Source organism: Calonectris borealis, chromosome 3, assembly GCF_964195595.1.
Source record: "Calonectris borealis chromosome 3, bCalBor7.hap1.2, whole genome shotgun sequence".
In the NCBI taxonomy this organism is placed as follows: Eukaryota; Metazoa; Chordata; class Aves; order Procellariiformes; family Procellariidae; genus Calonectris; species Calonectris borealis.
This window is the reverse complement of record NC_134314.1, coordinates 5,763,401-5,783,357: the sequence shown is the minus strand read 5'-3', so window position 1 is coordinate 5,783,357 and position 19,957 is coordinate 5,763,401. Positions and strand designations below refer to the sequence as shown.

Genomic DNA, 19,957 nt, shown 5'->3' with positions numbered 1-19,957 from the left:
AATTTGTCCACACTTCTGGTCGACTGGTTCCCCAGTAAATAAAAAACAAAAGAACACCACTTTGTTTTAGAAGTACTGTAAACCTTCATTAAAATGTAATGTTGTGAATTATTTTGGCCAAAGAATTAAGAAGGCAGATATCACAAAAATGTAATTTAAACATTTTTGAAACAAATTGATGCTGATTAGAGCTCTAGGAACGCGGTACAGCACACATTTTATAGGGTTTGGGGATGACGTTAAATGAAATAGCAGGGCTGAGATCCAGGTCTGAGATAGAAACTCCAGGGGGAGGGTGGAAGGTGAACCTCTGCAGGAGGCTGGTGAAGAAGAGGAAGAGCTCCATTTTGGCAAGAGTCTCACCGGCGCAGATCCTCCGCCCTGGAATAAAATGCAGAATGGCCATAAGAAAGTCAGTGGGAGCTGCTTCTTGAGCATGGTTCCCCAGGAAAGACACAGAAGCCACCTTTCCTGTCTGCTCTGTGTGTGGTCATAGACAATGCGGCTGGGTATGGTAAGAGTCAGAGACAATGAAACCCAGGCCATAAAGCAGTTGAGGGCTACAGATTATAATGCAGAAATCTGTTATCTAAACCCTCATGGAATTTGCTGAAAACCTCCCTCATATTTAAGAATGCACTACAAATTCTCATTTATAATCATTGAATACTAACTGAGAAGCCAATAACATCCAGAGACTGGAGGAATTAGCAGACGTTCGTGAGTGTTCTCTCTTATCAGATGTGTGTCCTGAAAAATCTGTGAAATATGGGTTGTGAAATGGCCTCATGAAAAAGACAGTGTGGAGGCCAGGCTTCAGTAGCAAAAAAACCAGTGGTACAAGTAGTTCTTGTCTAAGGTCTGTACTTGCAACAGCGGTAAATGGAAAAGAGAAGGCACCTGCTGAAAAAGGCATGAAAGCATCTTTCTTCACAAATTTTCCGTTGGCGTCAAGAAAGTGCTCAGGATAGAACATGTCTGGTTTCTCCCACTGCGATTTGTCTTGCAGGACAGAGGTCAGTAAGGGGATGATGTAGGTTCCCTGCAAAATAAGACAGTGGAATTAATCCATGGACAAATATTGTGATGGCAATAGGACTTCAAGATTGTCAGCCTGGAGAAAGAGATTATTCTGACTGCTGTTATGTGACTTCATCAGAGAGTTCATGTTTATCACATTAACCAGGTTTGAGAAAGAAGAAATGCTAAAAGAAACAATCCTGTAGGCATCTCACCTTGGGAATGAAATAGCCTCTGAGAGTGACATCTGCAGCAGTCTCATGAGGCAAATCCAATGGCAGGATATTCGCGAACCTCTGAATTTCATGGATGACAGCATCCGTATACGGCATCTGGGTTCGATGCTCGATCCGTGGGGGGTTTGACCCTATCACTTGCTCTATCTCTTCTTGGACCTTTCCTGAGGGAAGAATCAACTATAAGAAAGAGACAAGGACTCATTCATCCCTGAGACATACTGTGCTTTATTGATGTAAAGTATAAAAGACCTTGAGTGAAAACGGTAAATTCTCCTAAAATCTTTTTTTCCTTTCAGAAATAATGGGAGGTGGACAGAACTACAGTGTTTCATTATTTCTTTACCAATAAGAAATCTAAAGACTTGTATTTTTCTGCCCTCTATTCTGCCTACAGTTTCTTGCTCTGAGGTGTCTCAAAAGCCCCACTTGACTCCTAACAATCCTGTACCATCAACTGGAATGGAGATGTCAGATAAAGAACAATTCCCTGAATCTTCTCAGGTATTTAAAGCCTTGGTACAGTCCATTTAACATCTGCACAGGCCTTTGGTTCATCAACAGCCTGTTTCTGAGGGAAACCTGGAACAATTTCATTGGCCAGCACAGGACAGCTCTCTTCTTTTTAATTAATGAGATTTTCCTGAGCAAAGGACCTGGCCCATATGAACTCTGTTTAAAATCCACTGGTAGGCTGACTAGTGTGCCCCTCACTGGGTCTGAACCACAGGGCACAGCAATACCTAGACAATAATTAACTGGAAATCTTGGCTTTTTGTAACTTAGTGTATTAACAGATATGTTGACCCTCCAGGTTCCCGTTCAGATCCTAATGCACTGAGTGTAGCAGTATCTGTCATAAAACCACTTACTCTGAATTTCTGGGTACTTTAGCATCAGCAGAAAGCTCCAGTTCAGTGTGGTGGTAATTGTCTCAACACCAGCAGTAAACAAATTGCTCACCAAGCTTAGCAAGTTGCCATTATGGAAATACCCATTGGTAGTGGATTTCTCCTGAAAGAAGTGGTTGAGATAAAAGGATGAAAACTTAAAGCTTTCCATGTGAAAATGCAATTTACGTAGCTAAACATTTACTAAGAAATAAACCTTATAGTTTAAAAAAGTGTGTGAGATAAAGAAGAGCTTTGGACTTGTACCTGGAGAAGAGTGTTGACATAGGTTTTATGATTTGCGTGATCTCTGTGTTTACTGGGGCCAGCTGTAAAGAGAGCTGGTTTCTCTATGAAGAAGGTAACCCAGATATATCAGAGACCCCAAATAAGGATCCAGTAAAGCCCAGGTAGCACTTTTGTTCTGTAATGCATTATGTTTTTGAAAGAGCCAGAAGGGCTAGGATAACAGAGAGAGCAGATAAAAAGGTGCAGCTTCTGTAAATATATTGATACCGTCTGAAGAAAAGCATAAATAAGGATGAATGTGTTCTGATTAAAGGGGGTTGGAACTGCAAGAGAGTGAAATATCTGTTCAACTCTACCGGTTCATTATATGTGTTTTGTCAAAGATAGATTCCTTAAAGAAATATAGCTATAATTATAAGGACTGAAAGGAAATTGTAAATGTCTTCATATAACCATAAAAATTGGAATAAATGAGAAAAGATTCAGTTACCTCCTGCTGCTTAACCAGGAAAGCATCAATAAAACTTCTTTGATCATTTCTGTCCAGGGTTTTGAGATGTTCTACAAAAGTAACTTGTACATAAGCGTGGAATTCATCTCTGTTTCGGAGAAGAGTCTTGTTAGCCCTTAGGAGGAATCCAAGGTGTGGGAAGATGTTGTACATCTACAAGAGTGAAAGATGTTAGAGATAATTTACTGGCCAGAGGTCTGAAAACACTACAGAAACAAATTAATCATATTGTCCCTGTTTTACAGCTACAAAGACAAAGACTTAACATTCATATTTTGTTCTGTAGAAGGTGAAAAAGTGACTGCATGAATTCATAGTAGAAAATCCATCAAGGACCACTGAATACATTGAAAACTCTCAGCCCCAAATTACTATTTTGCAGGAGTAGTGTAGATGTCAGATTCAAACACCTGCAACTTGCCACCAGGGAGATGGAAATGTTGGCCAGCAACTTTTTTTATTGTTTTAGCCAGCTCTTCCACTAAATTCTTTTTCCTGTTTCAAAGCCTAAAGGATCAGAAGTGAATCTGGTGTGCGGCAGCATTACATGTGAGTATCAGAGAGTATTTATTACTCATTGAGACATTTCGGTGCACTAGAAGCGTGGAAAAATAGATTTTGTATCAGGGCTCCCTGTACAGGTAGACCACATACTCTATAGCTTCTCTCTGCCCCCTTTTCTGAGAGTGTACTGTTTTGCCTGGTCACTTTACACATGTGAACCATATTTTTGGGGAATGCTGAGCTTGCTGTTCATGCACTATGAACAGTCAAGATTTCAGTCCAGATTTAGCACTCTTCAAACTATAGCTTAAGTATGTTTTTGAGAGAGTAGGAGTTTGATTGTTGGCTTCAAGATTGCCAGACTGTATCTCAAGCTTTGTTTTGCCCCAGAAAGTGCTTGTAAACCTATTATCTCTCCGAGTCTCAGATTTTTCTGTTTAATAGAAACAATTCACTATCAGTATTACTATGTTCCTATGGCATCCAGTGGAACAGAAACATAAAAATATTTATCATTACCGTAACCAAAGGTTTCCCAGCAAGCCTCATGCTTTCATTGGTCAAGTGTAGAAGTCTCACAAATCTGGAGTCCTTGTAGTCAAATCGTTTTCCAAGTAATATTGACACAATTATGTTAGCAACTGCTGCATTGATTATTTTACTAGCATCAAAGGGCTTTCCTATACAATGAACAAAAGAATATATTACATTGTGGCAAGAGATGTAATTTGTAGATGTAATTTTAATATTAATTATTGCTATTTATTTGTTATTATTGATTGCTATTACTGTTTATTATTCAATGTTGTAATACCATGCCAAGACACAAAAATGCCAGAGGAGCCAAATTCATCAAATCATTTCAGCCTGAAGTACATTTCTTAAAAAGGTCTGAATTTGAGAAGGTTACTGGCAAGCCTCTGGGTACTTGAACAAAACCTTAGAGGTTTGAAGAATGAATCATCTACCCACCTTCTTGTGACCCAATGGTGTCTGCCAGATACCCGTACTCCTCCATGATGCGGTCCTCAATGGCCTTTTTTCCCATTCCAAAGTCTCGTAAGGTTGTGAGAGTAAATCTTCGCATCACCTTCCAGTTGTCACCATGAGCAAAAACAATCCCTGGCACAAAGAGAACATTTCAAGGTGGCAGAAGATTTTAAATAACTAATTTGTAGATAAATAATGTAGATATTTAGTAGCAGTCACTTTTAAAACAAGATAAATTACATCTAGCTGAAGAAAAAAACAACTTTCCCATAAGTATTTTCAGGCCTCAACAGTAGGCTTATTGCACAAAAAAAAAGGAGGATAAACTATTTAAGAGATATTTAATCAAATCTTAAGAAGAATGTCTATCTCTCAGAGACACTTGTGGCTGAAAGAAAGAGGGCATTGGAAATTCAAGTTTGAACTGCTGATTATCATACTTTGGAAGTGGAATTGAACTGAGATCTCACGTCTCTGGTGATTGCAGGAGAAACCTGACTAGGCACAAATGTCTTTAAAATTTAGGTAGCGTCTTAAACCTCCTCAATCAGTCTTTTCGCTGAAATTGTCACACCATGTAATTTATTAATTTAGTTATATTTTTATCAAGGAAAAACATAAGGTGTAAAGAAAGCTTACATGCAATAATGTGATCAAAAGATGCATCTGTTAAAATGTTCACAGAATTATTCCTGAATTTGTCCAAGAGTCTTTGGAGATGTAAATATGAAACTCTCATGCAAAATTAGAATGAAGTTTGGGTATGAAATTCTTATTTGGAAACCCAGCTCCATATACAGTATTTCCCTTACTAAAATAAATCCCCAATTTATTGTGTACCATTCTATTGTCACATTCAGATTTTAAAAGCACTACTCACCACTTGAAATGAGAAGCAGCAGTATAATACTCCTTTCAGGAAAGGAGGCTTCTATGATAAGCCCAAAACAACAGAAGTCCAGGACCATAACATGAGAGCTAGAAATGCCTTCCCTAGCATGCATGCCCCTGTTCTAGATCCTGAAAGTGTGACACTATCCGTTATCTGTTGCTGTGGTTATTGTCACAGTTACAGTTGTTTTGTTGTCACTATCAGTAGTTTCAAATTTGAATAAATGCACTGAAGTCAGTGAAATTGCTCCCTATTTCCAATGCCTTATAGGGTCTCTGATCCAAAGTGATGACCCAGCTTCTGCTTCGTCTGTAGGAAAACGCTTTTTGAATAAGTCAAGCTGATAAGGAAAAATAAAAGCAACTTACCATTTCCCCTGGTCAAATCTTCAAAGACTGGGATTTTAGGTCTCTCTGCAAATGCATCTGCATGGTTTACGAGAGCTTCCTTCACTGTCTCATAGCCAGAAATCACTACTATTTTCCTTTGCCCCATCTGAACACTGAAGACTGGACCATATACTTTTGACAGCTGTCAGAAGAAGATAACAGTGATTTACAGATTTTACAGCTGACAAAGAAATTCACCACTCTTTCAGTGCTGCTTATTTTCCTGTCCTGCCTCTAAGTTACTAAAATGTTACATGTTTTCCGAAGTACAGAGAAAGAGAATTGATTTAAATATTGTGAATGTGCCAGACATTATGATGGCTAATGACTAAATGGAGTGGAGTCCCATTGTGCTAAACCGAGCAGAAGTGTTACCAGCTGAAACCCTAAGTCAGTCAAGGATTGTGCTGACAGCTCTGTCTTCCCTCAGGAACCCCTATAAATTGAATTTTTGACTCATGTTTTCACACTGATCTCTATGTTATTGCGTCTACAGGCTATTGTCTACAGGCTAAATCTGTTCAAACTTTTGCTACCATTATTGTATAAAAACCCCAGTGTGTTTCTGGGCCAGGATTTAGCATTAGGTAAATTCTCACTTTTTATATATGACTACATCCACCATGAATGTCTCAGAGACAATGTTTGGCCTAAGCTGGTACCTTTTTAGCTTGTATCGGCAGATTTATTTTCATATAACTCAATGTTCCTGATTCTCCTGACAATAGGAAGGGGTTTCCTGACTGCGCTTATTTTCTAGCGTGTTTGCACAGAGAAACAGAAGGCAACTATTTAGCATCAATATGCAAAATGTTCAGCAACTGGCAAGCAAGTCCAGCCAACTATATGAAATAACATAGCAGCACGCGTCTGAATTAAGAGTAGCTTCTTCGATGGTGATACTGTTATCCCAGATTGCTGTAGCTGTGGCAGAATATGGTCTTTTCAAAGGGTTCTCCAGTTCTCCAGTAAGGACTTTCCAATGCTTGCAATGGTGATGCTCAGGATCAGCATATGGTCTCCAGTTGCATTTACACACCAAGTATATGTGAATATTAAACCCTGAGCTAAGCTCAAGTCAGAGAACCAACCTCCTCCATTGGAATGGATTCACTGAATTACAGCAGAGACCTGTTGGTTCTGTTGGCCTGAAAGAGATGGAGCTTGCCTTTGCCAACACAGTTAGGCTGCATTGGACAGCTACAGTGATTTTCCAGATATTGCATCTGAGCAGTCTTTTGATTTGTAGATGTAACTTACATACAGATATGTATGTATGCAAATATCCCTTTTAAAATCATCCACAAGGAGGGCAAGTAATTTAATGTTTAAGTAGAAAAAACTCTAAGAAAGGAGTAGGTTCATAGAAATCTTCTAATTCAAAATCAGGAAAGTCCTACAATAAACTAGGTAGAGAAAGCACTAGAAGAAAACAGAAAGATTTATTATTTTGATTTGCTTAGATCTTTGCTGTATATTCTGACAACTATTGGCCCTGAATATTAAGAGTATATAGTTATCTTCAGCTTTTGGGGAAGAAAGGAGGAAAGGGAGATGAGAAGGGTTGCCAAATCAGTGAAGGCAGGAAGCTGCAGTCACAAGCCCAGACACATCGATCAGTGGAAGGTGGAGGGAATTAGAACACATATCAAAATCACTCCTTATTCAGTTACCTTTTTATCAAAATTACCACAAAAATAAGGTGAGCACTTGTTATTAATTTGAGAGTTGTTTAAGGCTGAAACCTAGATGCATGAAGTTGCACAGAGAAAGTATTACAATAAAGAACAAATCTCGCTACATTCCAAGTTTTCTGTCCAAATAACAGTCTCCTGTGTCTTGCTAAGGGTCATCTGTGGATGCAATACGTCGGGTGTGATAGGAGAAACTCCCTGACATATTGGACTATGGGGCTTGGTGATATGTGCAATTATGGGACCGATAGAAAAGTTAATTACCTGTAGATAAGTCCTGTAGGGTCTCTTCAAATCAAACAAATGCAGATTTCCAATGATAGGTAATGCTCTTGGTCCTGGGGGAAAATCCTTTCTCCGGTGGTTATTCCAGAAACCTCCCAATTTCAAAATGGCTAGAAAAGTCAGGATGAACACTAAACCAACGGAGGTGCAGCTGCTCCAGTCCATCTCTGTTCAGCCAAGTATTTGCTATAGAAAAGAGAAAATGTGGATCTCTGTCCTCCTGCAAAAATTTCCCGTGAGAAATACTGGTACTAGTACATAAACCACTTTCCCAGTAAAGGGTATGTTTTTCTTACGATTGGTGACTGGTGTTGTTCTCTTCCACCGTGCTTGCTAATGAATCCTCAGTATGGTACAGAGGCTGGTAAATATTTGTTAGCCAAGCGTGTGTGACGGGGTGAGCGGGTAGCTCACTGTCCAAGCAGGAAAGTCCAAGAACCAGGTCATCAACCTGGTGTTTGGTATAAAAGTCATAAATTCTGCATGCTCTTCAGGTTACTGATTAATTATATTTTCGTCGTTAGTACAGGCACAGACTTGATACCCTGAGAACTTGTTGTGGTTTAACCTGGCAGGCAGCCAAACACCACACTGGCTCACTTCCGCTCGCTCACTCCCCGCCCGCAGTGGGACGGGGAGAGAATCGGAAGGGTAAGGGTGAGAAAAACTCGTGGGTTGAGATAAAGACAGTTTAATAGAACAGAAAAGGAAGGGATAATAATAATAATTATAATAACAAAAATAATAATAATATACACAATGAGTATGCACAATGCAATTGCTCACCACCTGTGCTGACCAATAACTAAGTAGCGATTGTTACTTCCTGGAACGCCTACCATTCATATACTGAGCATGACGTCACATGGTATGGAATACCCCGTTGGCTAGCCGGGCCATCTGTCCCAGGCTATGGTCCCTCCTCCCAGCCTCTTGTGAACTTGGCAGAGCAGGGAAGCTGAATGTCCTTGACATTGCTAAGTAGGGCACTTAGCAACAACTAGAAATATCAGTGTGTTATCAATATTCTCATTCTAAATCCAAAACACAGCACTAGGAAGAAATTTAACTCTATCCTAGCCAAAACCAGGACAGAACTGAAATCAGAATGCCAACGCCCAAGTGATTAGTGCACAGAATTTTTTTTTTTTTTAAAGTGCTTAGGAACCATAACTTTGCTTCCATTTAATTCATTGGGAATCTCAAATCACAGAATTGCAGAATGGTTGAGGTTGGAAAGGACATCTGGAAGTCATCTGGCCCAACCCCCCTGCTCAAGCAGGGCCACCAAGTTGCCCTAGACTACGTCCAGACAGCTTTTGAGTATCTCCAAGGAGGGAGACTCCCCAACCTCCCTGGGCAACCTGTGCCAGTGCTTGGTCACTCTCACAGTAAAAAAGTGTTTCCTGATGTTCAGAGGGAACCTCCTGTGTTTCCATTTGTGCCCATTGCCTCTTACCCTGTCACTGGGCACCACCGAAAAGAGCCCGGCTCTGTCTTCTTTGTACCCTTCCTCCAGCTGCTTATACAGACTGATAAGATCCCCCTGAGCCTTCTCTTCTCTAGGCTAAAGAGTCCCAGCTCTTTCAGTGTTTCCTCATATAAGAGATGCTCCAGTCCCTTCAGCATCTTTGTGGCCCTTTGCTGGACTCTCTCCAGTATGTCTATATCTCTTTTGCACTGGGTATCCCAGAATTGGACACAGAACTCCAGGTGTGGCCTCACCAGTGCCGAGTTGAGGGGAAGGATCACCTCCCTTGACCTGCTGACAACCCTTCTCCTAATGCAGTCCAGGATACCAATAGCCTTCTTTGCAGCAATGGCACATTATTGCCTTATGTTCAACTTGGTGTCTACCAGGACCCCCAGGTCTTTTTCTGTCAAGCTGCTTTCCAGGTGGGTGGTCCCCACCATGTACTGGTGCCTGAGATTGTGCCTCCCCAGGTGCAGGACTTTGCACTTCTTCTTGTTGAACTTCATGAGGTTCCTGTCAGTCCATTTCTCCAGCCTTTTGAGGTGCCTCTGGATGGTGGCACAACCTTCTGGTGTCAGCCACCCCTCCCATTTTGGTGTCACTAGCAAACTTGCTGAGGGTACACTGTGCCCTGTCATCTAGATCATTCATAAAGACATTAAACAGGACTGGACCCAGTACTGATCCCTGGGGTACCCTGCTCGTTACTGGCCTCCAACTGGACTTTACACCACTGATCACTAGCCTCTGGGCCTGGCTTTTCAGCAAGTGTTCAACCCACCTCACTATCAGCACTGGTTGTCTGTTCCAGGCAAGGGTACATCCCCAGAAGCCATCTCAGGTGTGAAAGAAGGTCTTTCCAGCTTTGAAGACAACATTGGCAACAGTTTGATTTGGAATGGAGGACTTTTTATTTTTCCATGCTTTTATCTTTATCATTAATGTGCACATTATTCTGTAGTAAACTAAATTAATTTTAACTTCCAGACAGTGTACAACCACATGGCATCACCTGAGAGCCCTCTGTGCATCCGCATTGCAGTTCTGCATCGGGTGAACATCTTAGGTTTCCTTGCCTCAGGTTGAGCTGTTCATTTCTCTGTGTGTGCGTGTATGCATGTGTGTGCATTTAGGGCATTGGTGCGGGGATAAATTGTGTCATGGACAGTTTTCCCTAGGCAGTTGGGATGTAGCTGTGCTGGAGGTGTGGAAGGTGAAAGCCCTTGGGTTTGTGTGTGTGTGCGTGTAGATCAGTGCAGTACCTCTTGAGGTCTGGGTCAGAGATTGGCCCCGGCCTCTTTCATGGAGGGGAACATGCAGAGGTGTAGGGAAGGACAGAATGAAAGGGACTTTGCCATCTGCCTTGTGGGATTCATCCTCGCAATCACCTTCCTTTTCAAGGAGTGTCTGGAAGTCAGGACTGCCGCCTGCCGTAATGGTGGGAGAGACACCTCCGGCTATGAGCCAAGGTGCGCTTGGCTCCTGAATCCCCTACTGGATTCAGAAGTACCAAACTTCCCATGTTGGACTAGAGACACAGATATTTCATCTGGGTGTTTCAGGAAAAGGAGATGACTAAGAAAAGCCCTAGGAACGTGGCACTGCGCAGACCTCATGAGTCACTGGGGGGACAGTGATCCCGACGGAGGGAGAGAGGTCCAGGTCTGAGATGGAAACTCCAGGCGGAGGGTGGAAGGTGAACCTCTGCAGGAGGCTGGTGAAGAAGAGGAAGAGCTCCATTTTGGCAAGAGTCTCTCCAGCACAGGTCCTCCGCCCTGGTACAAAATGCAGAATGGCCATAAGAAAGTCAGTGGGAACTGCTTCTTGAGCTGTTGTCAGAGGAGAGGAGAGGAGAGGAGAGGAGAGGAGAGGAGAGGAGAGGAGAGGAGAGGAGAGGAGAGGAGAGGAGAGGAGAGGAGAGGAGAGGAGAGGAGAGGAGAGGAGAGGAGAGGAGAGGAGAGAAGAGGAGAGGAGAGGAGACCTCTGGGAAGAGTTTGAGAGACCAGCTCCAACGGGAAAGGAGTCTTAGATGTCCCATTCCCCTCAGAGCCCTAAAAACAAACTGAAAGATACCTGCTGAAAAAGGCATGAAAGCGTCTTTCTTTACAAACTTCCCTTCAGAGTCGAGGAAATGCTCAGGGTAGAAGATGTCTGGTTTCTCCCACTGGGATTTGTCTCGCAGGACAGAGGCCAGTAAGGGGACAATGTAGGTTCCCTGCAAGCAAGGCAGAGCAGTTATTGCACCGAGGATGGTGTTGCTGTCGCTATCAGAGCGATAGCGAGTGTGGGAGCTCAAAACACCCACTTTAATAGGGGAGCTCCTGTCAAAGTAGCTGTGAGAACCCCAGTGTGAGCAAGCATCTTTGGATGCAAGCAGGACTTGAAAGGGAGATGTGTTACACTGCGGTGGGAGGGAAGAAAAGTAGCGCAGAAGTTGTCTCACCTTGGGAATGAAATAGCCTTTGAGGGTCACGTCTGCAGTGGTCTCATGAGGCAAGTTCAATGGCAGGATACTAGCAAACCTTTGAATTTCATGGACAACAGCATCCGTATATGGCATTTGGGTTCGATGCTCAATTCGTGGAGGGTTTGACCCTATCACTTGCTCTATCTCTTCTTGGACTTTTTCTGCGAAAGGAATAGGGATCGTACATACATAGATCACTTGAACGTCTCTTACTCCTGCTAGGAATAGGGGGATGTGGTGAAGTCACTTTTTGTTCAATGCTCTATGTGAAGTCACATTTGAGGTGACCTGATGAGAAGGAAGCAATTTCCACTAGTTTCCACTTACTCTGAATTTCAGGATATTTCATCATGAGCAGAAGACCCCAGCGCAAAGTGGTGGATGTGGTCTCCATGCCAGCTACAAACAGATTTCTCACAACCTCAGTTAAGTTTTCATTATGGAAATATCCATTGTCCTTTCCATTCTCCTGGAGATATGAAACAGTAGTGATATCAGCTGATTAAAGATTCAAGAAGGCATTTTTTAATTGGAGAACAGGGAAAAAAATTCATATGCGGCCCTCAGGGAGGAGTTAAGTGTAAAGGATAAGAAGGTTTTGAGGGGATGCCTTGAGAAACCTGTTCTAAGCTGAGTCTTGAGATAGAGTGTTTGGACTGCCTGTGCTGCCCACAACAACACACACTCAAGTCAACAAGGGTCTTCAGCCTGGATAATGTCAGTGATGACAAGAATGTTTTGGAAAAGAGCAAGCAGTCGCTGGGGCCACCCATGGGATTCAATCATTTCCTTCAGATTTTTTCTGCCCATGCGTCACAGAGCAGAGCATCTTGCAAGATGAGATTTGTTGGGAAGAAGAATAAATTTGCTGTCAGAGCTGGGTTTTGGCATGAACTCAGGAATACTGGGGACTCGGCCCATGATGATATTGCTTTTACCTGCCACTAGCATCAAAAGAGAGCCTAGAAGGGTGGTTCATGTTCCCCTGTAATCCAGCAGCCAACCCATGCTTTTGCCATAGCAGACTTGGGCTGAAAACTCATGAGTCCATACCACGTAGAGGTGAGGGCTGGGTACAAACACTGCCATATTTTTACAGAACTGTAAAACTAGAGTTTTGTTGAAGCAGGTAAATGAAATCTTGTGTGAGCTGGCAACTGAAACCGAGAAATATGTACCAAAGAGTCCTGGGCCTAGAGCTTTCCCTGGGTATGTCTCTATGAAGGGGGATGGGAATTTAAGAGTCAGAAATGCTGGGGTGCAGAAAGAGATTTTAAACTAACATCTCATACTTTGCTTGCTGAAATCGTGTTTTGTATTTTCTTGATAAATTTTCCTAAAAAGATGCTTGCCTGTGATCAATTTGTCTCCTAGCTGAAATGACTGCACAGTCTTTTAATCTGACCACAGTTTTTGGTAGGACTTTTGCACGTGCTCTATCTCTGTTGAAGAACATTTGTTTATCTACCAAGCCTTGAAAGGAGAGTAAGGAGATTTGAAGAAGCTGCTAGGATTCAATTACCTCTTGTTGTCTCACAAGGAAAGTGTCAATGAAGCTCCTCTGGTCGTTTCTATCCAGGGCTTTGAGATGTTCTATGAAAGTCACCTTGATAAAAGCATTGATTTCCTTTACATTGTGAATATAAATTTTGTGGTTCTTCAGGAGGAATCCAAGGACTGGGAACGTGTTGTACATCTGGAGGATGCAGAGATAGCGAGGAAACAAAAACAGATGCTAAGCAGATGTACCACAGTTCAACAGCATATATTAAGAAAAGCCCTTACACAAAATAGTGTATAGTCTTATACTCAAGATGCAATACGTTCCTTTGTCCTCCTTTTTCCCTGGCCAACTGTGTAAAATGGTTAAAATTTATTCCCTCTTACACTAAGTATTAATCACACTAGTTAATGATAGCCTTGAAATCCCATGTTTTTGCATATGTCTTTGACACTATTTCCTACCTCTCTACTCCTAGAGAATTCATCCCTCCCTCTCCAAACTGGTTGAAATTGGGAGTCTCAAGCTGAAGAGACAGTTACAGGCATTCCCACACTGACTTTGACCTTGTTGTTTGTAATGGGAGATGGGGAATAGAGAGAAATCCATAAATAGCATGAGAGGTCCACTTTCTGCCATTTCAGGCACGTACAGATAAAATTCTTGCAATGATCAGCGTTGGAGAGGTGTACCTCTGTGTACCACTGTATAATCACGCTTTTGAAGAGCAATATTGAAACAGTATGAATTACCGAAACTGATGGAGTTCCAAAAACCCTGATATTTTCGTTCACCATTGACAGGAGCCTTTTGAATGTGGGGTCTTCATAGTCATATCGCTTTCCAAGCAATATGGATACAATGACATTAGCAACAGCAGCGTTCATCATCAGAGTCATCTCAAGGGGCTTCCCTAGCATGGGAAAAGGTGGTGCGAACAACAAAGTCAATAGTTATTCCAATTAATTAAAGTAGCATGCAGAGGCTCAGTGAAGTCTGGGACATGATAGGCACAGAGCTGGCAGGAGGAAAGGCTCCCCCATCTCAGGATTCGCATGACCCTAACAGCATTTTGACAGACCAGAGACTGAATGCAAGTCTTTTGTGCTCCCCTCCATTTTGTCCAAGACTATTGTGGCCCTGGGTCTTTGTGGCCCTTCCCCAGGCTGCTTTGTTTGGGCATACATGATCTTAAAGTTTCCTGGTATAAGGGAATTGCCATTTCCCCCACTGGTGCTGTCCCGGGCTGTACCTTATCACCACTATTTTTTGAGAGTTGGACTGTGTCCTTTTAGGCCCTTTAGGTCCAATCTCCTAACTCAGCAGCTCATGGTCACTCAATCTTTCCTGCTGGGGCTTGCACTTCTACAGCTTCTAGATCCCTCTGGTGCAGCCCCTTTGCGGCTGGATACAGCTCCCGCTTTCAGGGGCTCAAGGTGAGGACTTGAAGCCTGAACTAGAATGATGAGGTAGAAATCTGTTTTTATCCCAAGTCTGCTTGGTCGGAAGAGCTAAGTTGGTAACTGAGCCTAGTGAGAAATAATCTTAGATGACGCTGGTGAAATGTGTAACTGGATGTTCTGCCTCCTTCTGGAAGGGGTTTCCCAGACATGTGACTTTAGGGGCAATCAATATTTTAGTATAGGTATGCAAGTCCTTGCAATGGCCTTCTGCTCTCCCAGTGCCACTAAATCAATCAAAGGGGCTGCACATGGAGGAACAAATTACTCTTCTCAGATGTGCTGTTTGATGTCTGACTCCATGTTTGACTTCCAGTGCCTCAATGAATGCTTTCCATTTGCATGTCAGGCAATTGCCAGATAGAGAGACAGACGGCTTGTATAAACTCCTCAGAGCATGGATGCTGGAGAAAGGTAGATCTCTGAAAGTGTTCAGAGACTCTTCTTCCTCGACCCTTAACATTTCTGTAGGAAGCTTGAGGAAAATCAGTGTGTTATGAAGGTAAGATTCCCCCCACCTTTCTGTGCCTCAATGGTGTCTGCCAGGCATCCATACTCTTCTACAACACGATCCTCTATGGCCTTCTTGCCCATTCCAAAGTCTCGTAAGGTTGTAAGAGTAAATCTTCGCATCACTTTCCAGTTTTCTCCATCAGAAAATATAACTCCTGAAATGGAAAATGAAAACACAGAAATAGAAATTTCATCATGAGAGCAGAGATTCCTCATCTACCCTCAATCCTGATAAAGATGAGTGCTGGCAGGAAACCTGTCAAGCCCTCAAGACATGTTGTGTCCCCACGTAGAATGAAATAAGACAGGCAAGATATGTCAGGAGAAAGCTCTGAGGGAAGCAGCCACCATTCTGAGTTCGTGAGGTGTCTGATGTGCCCTGAGACATGAGGGCTTTTGTTCAGCTTTGTTTAGAACAGGGAGTTGGATTTGTGCCTCTGGAACATCATCTGAGTGTGCTCATTAACCTTAGATGTCTCCCTTAGGTGAGATGTATCCTCTCTCAAGAGTGCTTGTGTTCTTATGCAGACTGTAGAGAGTAAATGAAACCTCAAATACAGGCATCTGTTTGGAAAATTGCCCCACTTGGTGGGGATAATCCCAACCCCCTACATGCTAGAAAAGCTGCAGAGAATTCTCAGTGGCATCTGCAGAGAAGTTTCGGTCAAGCTGGTGCTGCTATTTACTCTCCTTGCACCTATCATGTTCTCTTATTCTTGCTTAAAGTCTTGTTCAAGAAACTGTCCCTAAAGAGGAAAGAAAACATTTGCAGATAGGTTGGCATTTAACAATACATTACTCAGAGCTGGGCACAAGGTATAAATGTGCTCACCCTTGCTTTCCTGTCAGAAGACAACAATCTCTCGTGTCCCTACTTCCATGTATCCCATCAATATTCATGGGAATCAAAAGATCAAATTCAGGGTCTAGCACCTGTGGAGGGTGAAATCTCCACCAGAAGAACTCAGAGCAAAAGTGAGCTTCCTTAGAAGCAAACTAAAAGCTTGGGTTATTGTTTATTCTCTCTTTAAGAGAGATTTATTCTCAAATGTAAATTGAACTGCAAAATTTAAAATAAGCATTCAATAATATCAATCTCACAAGGAGTATTTGGAGATAGTGCTGCTGATGTAGCAGACACTTCTCTGCCAGCTTGTACTGGGTTTATGTGACAAGGTTTTGGTAGCTGGGTGGCTGCAGGGGTGGTCTTTGTCAGAAGAGATCAGGAGATGCCCCCATGTCAGCTCCTCAACATGTCACCTCTAAGGGAAAACTCAGCTGCAGATTCAGACCTCTAAATTACATGTTTATGTGTAAATTAAGAGTATCACCTCTCCTTATCCCCGATGAATGTCACCACACATTGTTCAATTTCCCCCTCCTTTCTGTTGCTTCACATGCTTAGCAAAACAAAGTGAGACGTTCTGCATTCTCCTCTCCATGGAGAAAGTCTCATTCTTCTTTGCAGAAGGCAGGTGTATGGGGAACACAACAGCACACTCACCTTTTCCTTTTCCTGTTTCTTCAACAACTGGTATTTTAGGCCTCCCCGCAAATGCATCCGCCTGGTTCACCAGAGCTTCCTTCACTGTGTCGTATCCTGAGAGCACCACCATTTTCCTTAGTCCCATCTGAATGCTGAAGACTGGGCCATATCTTTTGGATAGCTAGTGGGACGAAAGGGGACAATAAAAGAAGATGATTTTCAGGTGATTTTCAGCAAGCTCAAAATACTTGTTTTTCAGCAGGTTTAATGTTCTCTTTCCTGCATGGCATTGGTTTTTCATTCACTGTCCAAAATGTGGAGAATTTGTCATACAAATATCAGAGCTCTTTTAAAGAAAAAGGATCACAATGGGGTCTGGAATCCTCTGTTAGGTATTTGAGTAACAGACTTTTAGAGGGGCTAAAGGAAAGGCTGAAGAGCAGACAGGCTTGGCCCTGTGTTCCTTTGAAGAGACAAACGCAAAGTGAATTTCTCAGTAATCGTGGCAAACCCTGTGCAGTTCCTGGTATACAAATCTGAGGAGGTACAAATCAGCTGGAATCATGAGTAACAGCTCTTAAATAGTTTGGAATTATACCTTTAGATGCATCTGGAGTTACTGCCTTTGGTGACAAGGTGCAAGAGCTGCAGCCACAATCAGGCAGGAATAGACTGCATGGCTCACATGGGAATGAAATCCAGGAAAGCAAGTTAAGAATGGCTTCATTTTGAGTTATGCGATAACTGTGTCCACTACATGGTCTCTGTAGGTAACTTTTGATTGAGAAACTAAGAACTCATAAAGGATAAGTTGGAAATGTTCCCCAAGCCAGGAGGAGACCAGTTTTCAAGGTGGTGGTACATCAGGGCACAGGAACTGTCTGAAACTCTTAGGTTTGCTGTTCATGGCTTTAAGGAGTGGTGCAGTGAGAGGACCCCACAAATCATACACTATCTGACTGTCACACGCCATCTTTCCTGAAGTCCTAGAGTTTACTGCCACCAGATATGAAAGAATAAGCAGTGTTTATTTGTTTCCTACTTTGCTTTGGGAAACCAGAAAAGTTCTTCCTTCATGGTGAGGATGAAAGGAGAGGATCAAGAAGCTGTTTTCTGCCAGTTCCCTGATGGCTGAATCCACAAAACACCCTCCAGAAAGTTGTGGTCTCTTCCCTAAATGTTTCATCAGCCCCTGGTGGAAGTTGCTGTAGGAACTGTAGGGCCCATCTCTTCTAGATACCCTTGTCTGGAGAACCCCAGCATTTCCTGTGTTCCACAGAAATAGGTCAATTCTCTTGATGTGGCTGGAAGTCAGTTCCCCTGCACTGAGACAAGATCATGTGATAGGAAGAGCAGTTACTGCAGATAATTAATTCTGCTGCATTTGTATCTGCCTGTCCAGAGAAAAATTTGTACCCCTTTTGGGGGATCACTGACTGCCTTAGACAGAGAGCTCTAAGAAAAGGAACAAGAGAAGTTACCTCTAGCATTGTCAGGTAAGGTCTCTTCAGATCCATGATGTGCAGGTTTCCAATAATGGGTAAAGGTCTGGGTCCTGGCGGGAAGTTTTCTCTTGCATGCCTCTTCCAGATATGTTGTCTTTTCAGAATCAGCAGGAGAATGAGTATAAAGAGTAACCCTACAGGAACAACATTGACCCAATCCATTGTCTTTCAGCAAAGACTTAGCTGAGAAGAGGAAAATTCAGGCAAAGAGTGCAATCTCCTGTCAGAAGTTAAGAGTTTCAAGCATTAATGGCACTTATACACATAGAGAGATATAAGTTTCACTTCTAAGAAATGGTAGAAATGCCCGTCTGGGGTTTTACCCTTGGAGAATCCCTACTAGGCACTGTCACCACCGTGTGCGCTCACTTTACCCTATACTGGTTACTGTTTAATGGGTGATGTTTAAACTAGTCCTGTGCGTTGGCAGAGACGTGTGTGGGCGTAAGTCCAGTTTAGAAACAGCAACTCAAACACTGCCTTGAACTGGGAGACTGGGAGGAGGTGGGAGAAGAAGGAAGAGGTTCCATTGGTTGCTCAGGCTTTCCCTTCTCTCTTTATGTCAGGGATGCCAGGTCTTGACAAGAGCAGAAGCTCAGCGGACTAGGGATCTGAGACAGTTGTGAAGATTTCTCTTGAGTAACCTGAATGTGGATTTATGGTCTTGATGTGCTGTGGGTCCTGTAGTGGAAAGCTGCATTGATCAGAAGTGCTCAAGAGAGGAAGAACCCAGAGCCAAGCTCCTCTGAGCTAGCTGAATAATGTGTCGTGGCACACACATCTTTGTTCTAGCAGGATTTCAAGCAGAGTAAAATGTAGGGTCAGACTGATCCGGCCAAATGGTGAGGTCTGTATTAATCTGATGGCCTCAGCTTCCTTTAAAGTGAGTAGAGGGCAAGGAGCCCTTCTCTTCCAAAACCAGAGGCTGAAGCTGGTCAGATAAGCCATGCCTTACGGGCTCCTGATTTTCACATAATGGTTGAGGCTGGAAGGGAACTCCAGAGGTCATCTGGTTCAACACTGCTGCTCAAGCAGGGCAACATAGAGCCAGTTGACCAGTAGGGCCTGTATCTTCAGCTGTGGCAATTGCCTTTGACATCCAGTTGTAACCATTTCAGGAAGAGAGGTGGAGAGAAGAGCTTGTATGATTACCTCTGAATGGGGAGCCAAAGGCTGAGAGCAAAATAGAGAAAAAATGGCCTCTGTTGGTTGAGGAAAGAGGGCTGAGGTACAGTCTGACTTGTGTGTCTTAGAGTCTAAGAGAGTGAGCAGCAGAGAAGAAGGTGTTAAAAGAAGCCATGGAGGAGAAACCATCCAGGGCTTTCATTGAGACTGACCAGAGGAGATGAGCTGCAGCCTTCACAACAGTGTTTGGAAAAGCTTTCTAGTAGAATTGTAGAGAACTAAATTGTACATGACCTTGAGGCAAGAACATGCCTCAAGAACATGGAGGGCTGTGTGAGGTGAGGTGCCCAGGCTGAGCCTCTTGTCCTTGACTCTTTAAAGTGTCAGGATCCCTGCAGAGACGTGACCAAAGGCATAAGAGAGGAATCAGCCCCCGAGGGGATGGGGGTACAGAGACCTGGAGGAAAAGAGCACAGGCACCTGGCCGGGAGCCTGGAGGAGGAGCTAGAGCAAGCCTGCTCTTGTACCGGCTTGCCCCAAGTGTGCTGCTGCCCCTGAGGTCTCTGGAGGAAAGACCAGGGCATTTTACCTACCTGGAAGGTGTCCTGGAAAAAAGTCCAGGGCCTATGTCCAGCTGTGTGCCACTTGGCCTGTTTCTGCTCCACCTCCCCAAAGGAGGTAAAAAGGCACTGAGAATGTTATTCTTTCCACATATATCTGGGATTTAACTATTAACAAAGAATGAGTCAGATACTGACTCTTGAGG

The 19,957-nt window shown here is 43.0% G+C and overlaps 2 protein-coding genes across 2 annotated transcripts; both read right to left on the bottom strand.

Annotated features, from left to right (window-relative positions):
* Positions 1-138: 138 nt before the first annotated feature.
* Positions 139-8,291, bottom strand: LOC142080056 (cytochrome P450 2K1-like). Its single transcript, XM_075144884.1, has 10 exons — positions 7,957-8,291; positions 7,640-7,846; positions 5,661-5,823; positions 4,383-4,532; positions 3,930-4,090; positions 2,886-3,059; positions 2,129-2,270; positions 1,236-1,420; positions 901-1,042; positions 139-381 (listed from the first exon to the last, which is right to left on the bottom strand). The coding sequence occupies exons 2-10, from the start codon at positions 7,823-7,825 to the stop codon at positions 194-196; spliced, it is 1,491 nt and encodes a 496-aa protein (XP_075000985.1). The 5' UTR covers positions 7,826-7,846; positions 7,957-8,291; the 3' UTR covers positions 139-193.
* Positions 8,292-9,944: 1,653 nt separating this feature from the next.
* LOC142080057 (cytochrome P450 2K4-like) lies at positions 9,945-19,473 on the bottom strand. Its single transcript, XM_075144885.1, has 9 exons — positions 18,043-19,473; positions 16,580-16,742; positions 15,081-15,230; positions 13,855-14,015; positions 13,124-13,297; positions 11,929-12,070; positions 11,578-11,762; positions 11,208-11,349; positions 9,945-10,909 (listed from the first exon to the last, which is right to left on the bottom strand). Exons 1-9 carry the CDS (start codon positions 18,226-18,228, stop codon positions 10,722-10,724), a joined length of 1,491 nt encoding a protein of 496 aa, XP_075000986.1. The 5' UTR covers positions 18,229-19,473; the 3' UTR covers positions 9,945-10,721.
* Between the last annotated feature and the right edge of the window lie 484 nt (positions 19,474-19,957).

Coding starts and splice junctions, on each gene's coding strand:
- LOC142080056 (XM_075144884.1), bottom strand. CDS start 7,825: ATGGACTGGAGCAGCTGCACCTCCGTTGGTTTAGTGTTCATCCTGACT. Junction 4,533..5,660: donor AGATTTGACCAGGGGAAATG/GTAAGTTGCTTT, acceptor TCTTTGTGCCAG/GGATTGTTTTTGCTCATGGT. Junction 1,043..1,235: donor GAGGCTATTTCATTCCCAAG/GTGAGATGCCTA, acceptor CTTATTTTGCAG/GGAACCTACATCATCCCCTT.
- LOC142080057 (XM_075144885.1), bottom strand. CDS start 18,228: ATGGATTGGGTCAATGTTGTTCCTGTAGGGTTACTCTTTATACTCATT. Junction 16,743..18,042: donor CTTACCTGACAATGCTAGAG/GTAACTTCTCTT, acceptor TCGTCCCACTAG/CTATCCAAAAGATATGGCCC. Junction 10,910..11,207: donor TTTCATGCCTTTTTCAGCAG/GTATCTTTCAGT, acceptor ATTTTGTACCAG/GGCGGAGGACCTGTGCTGGA.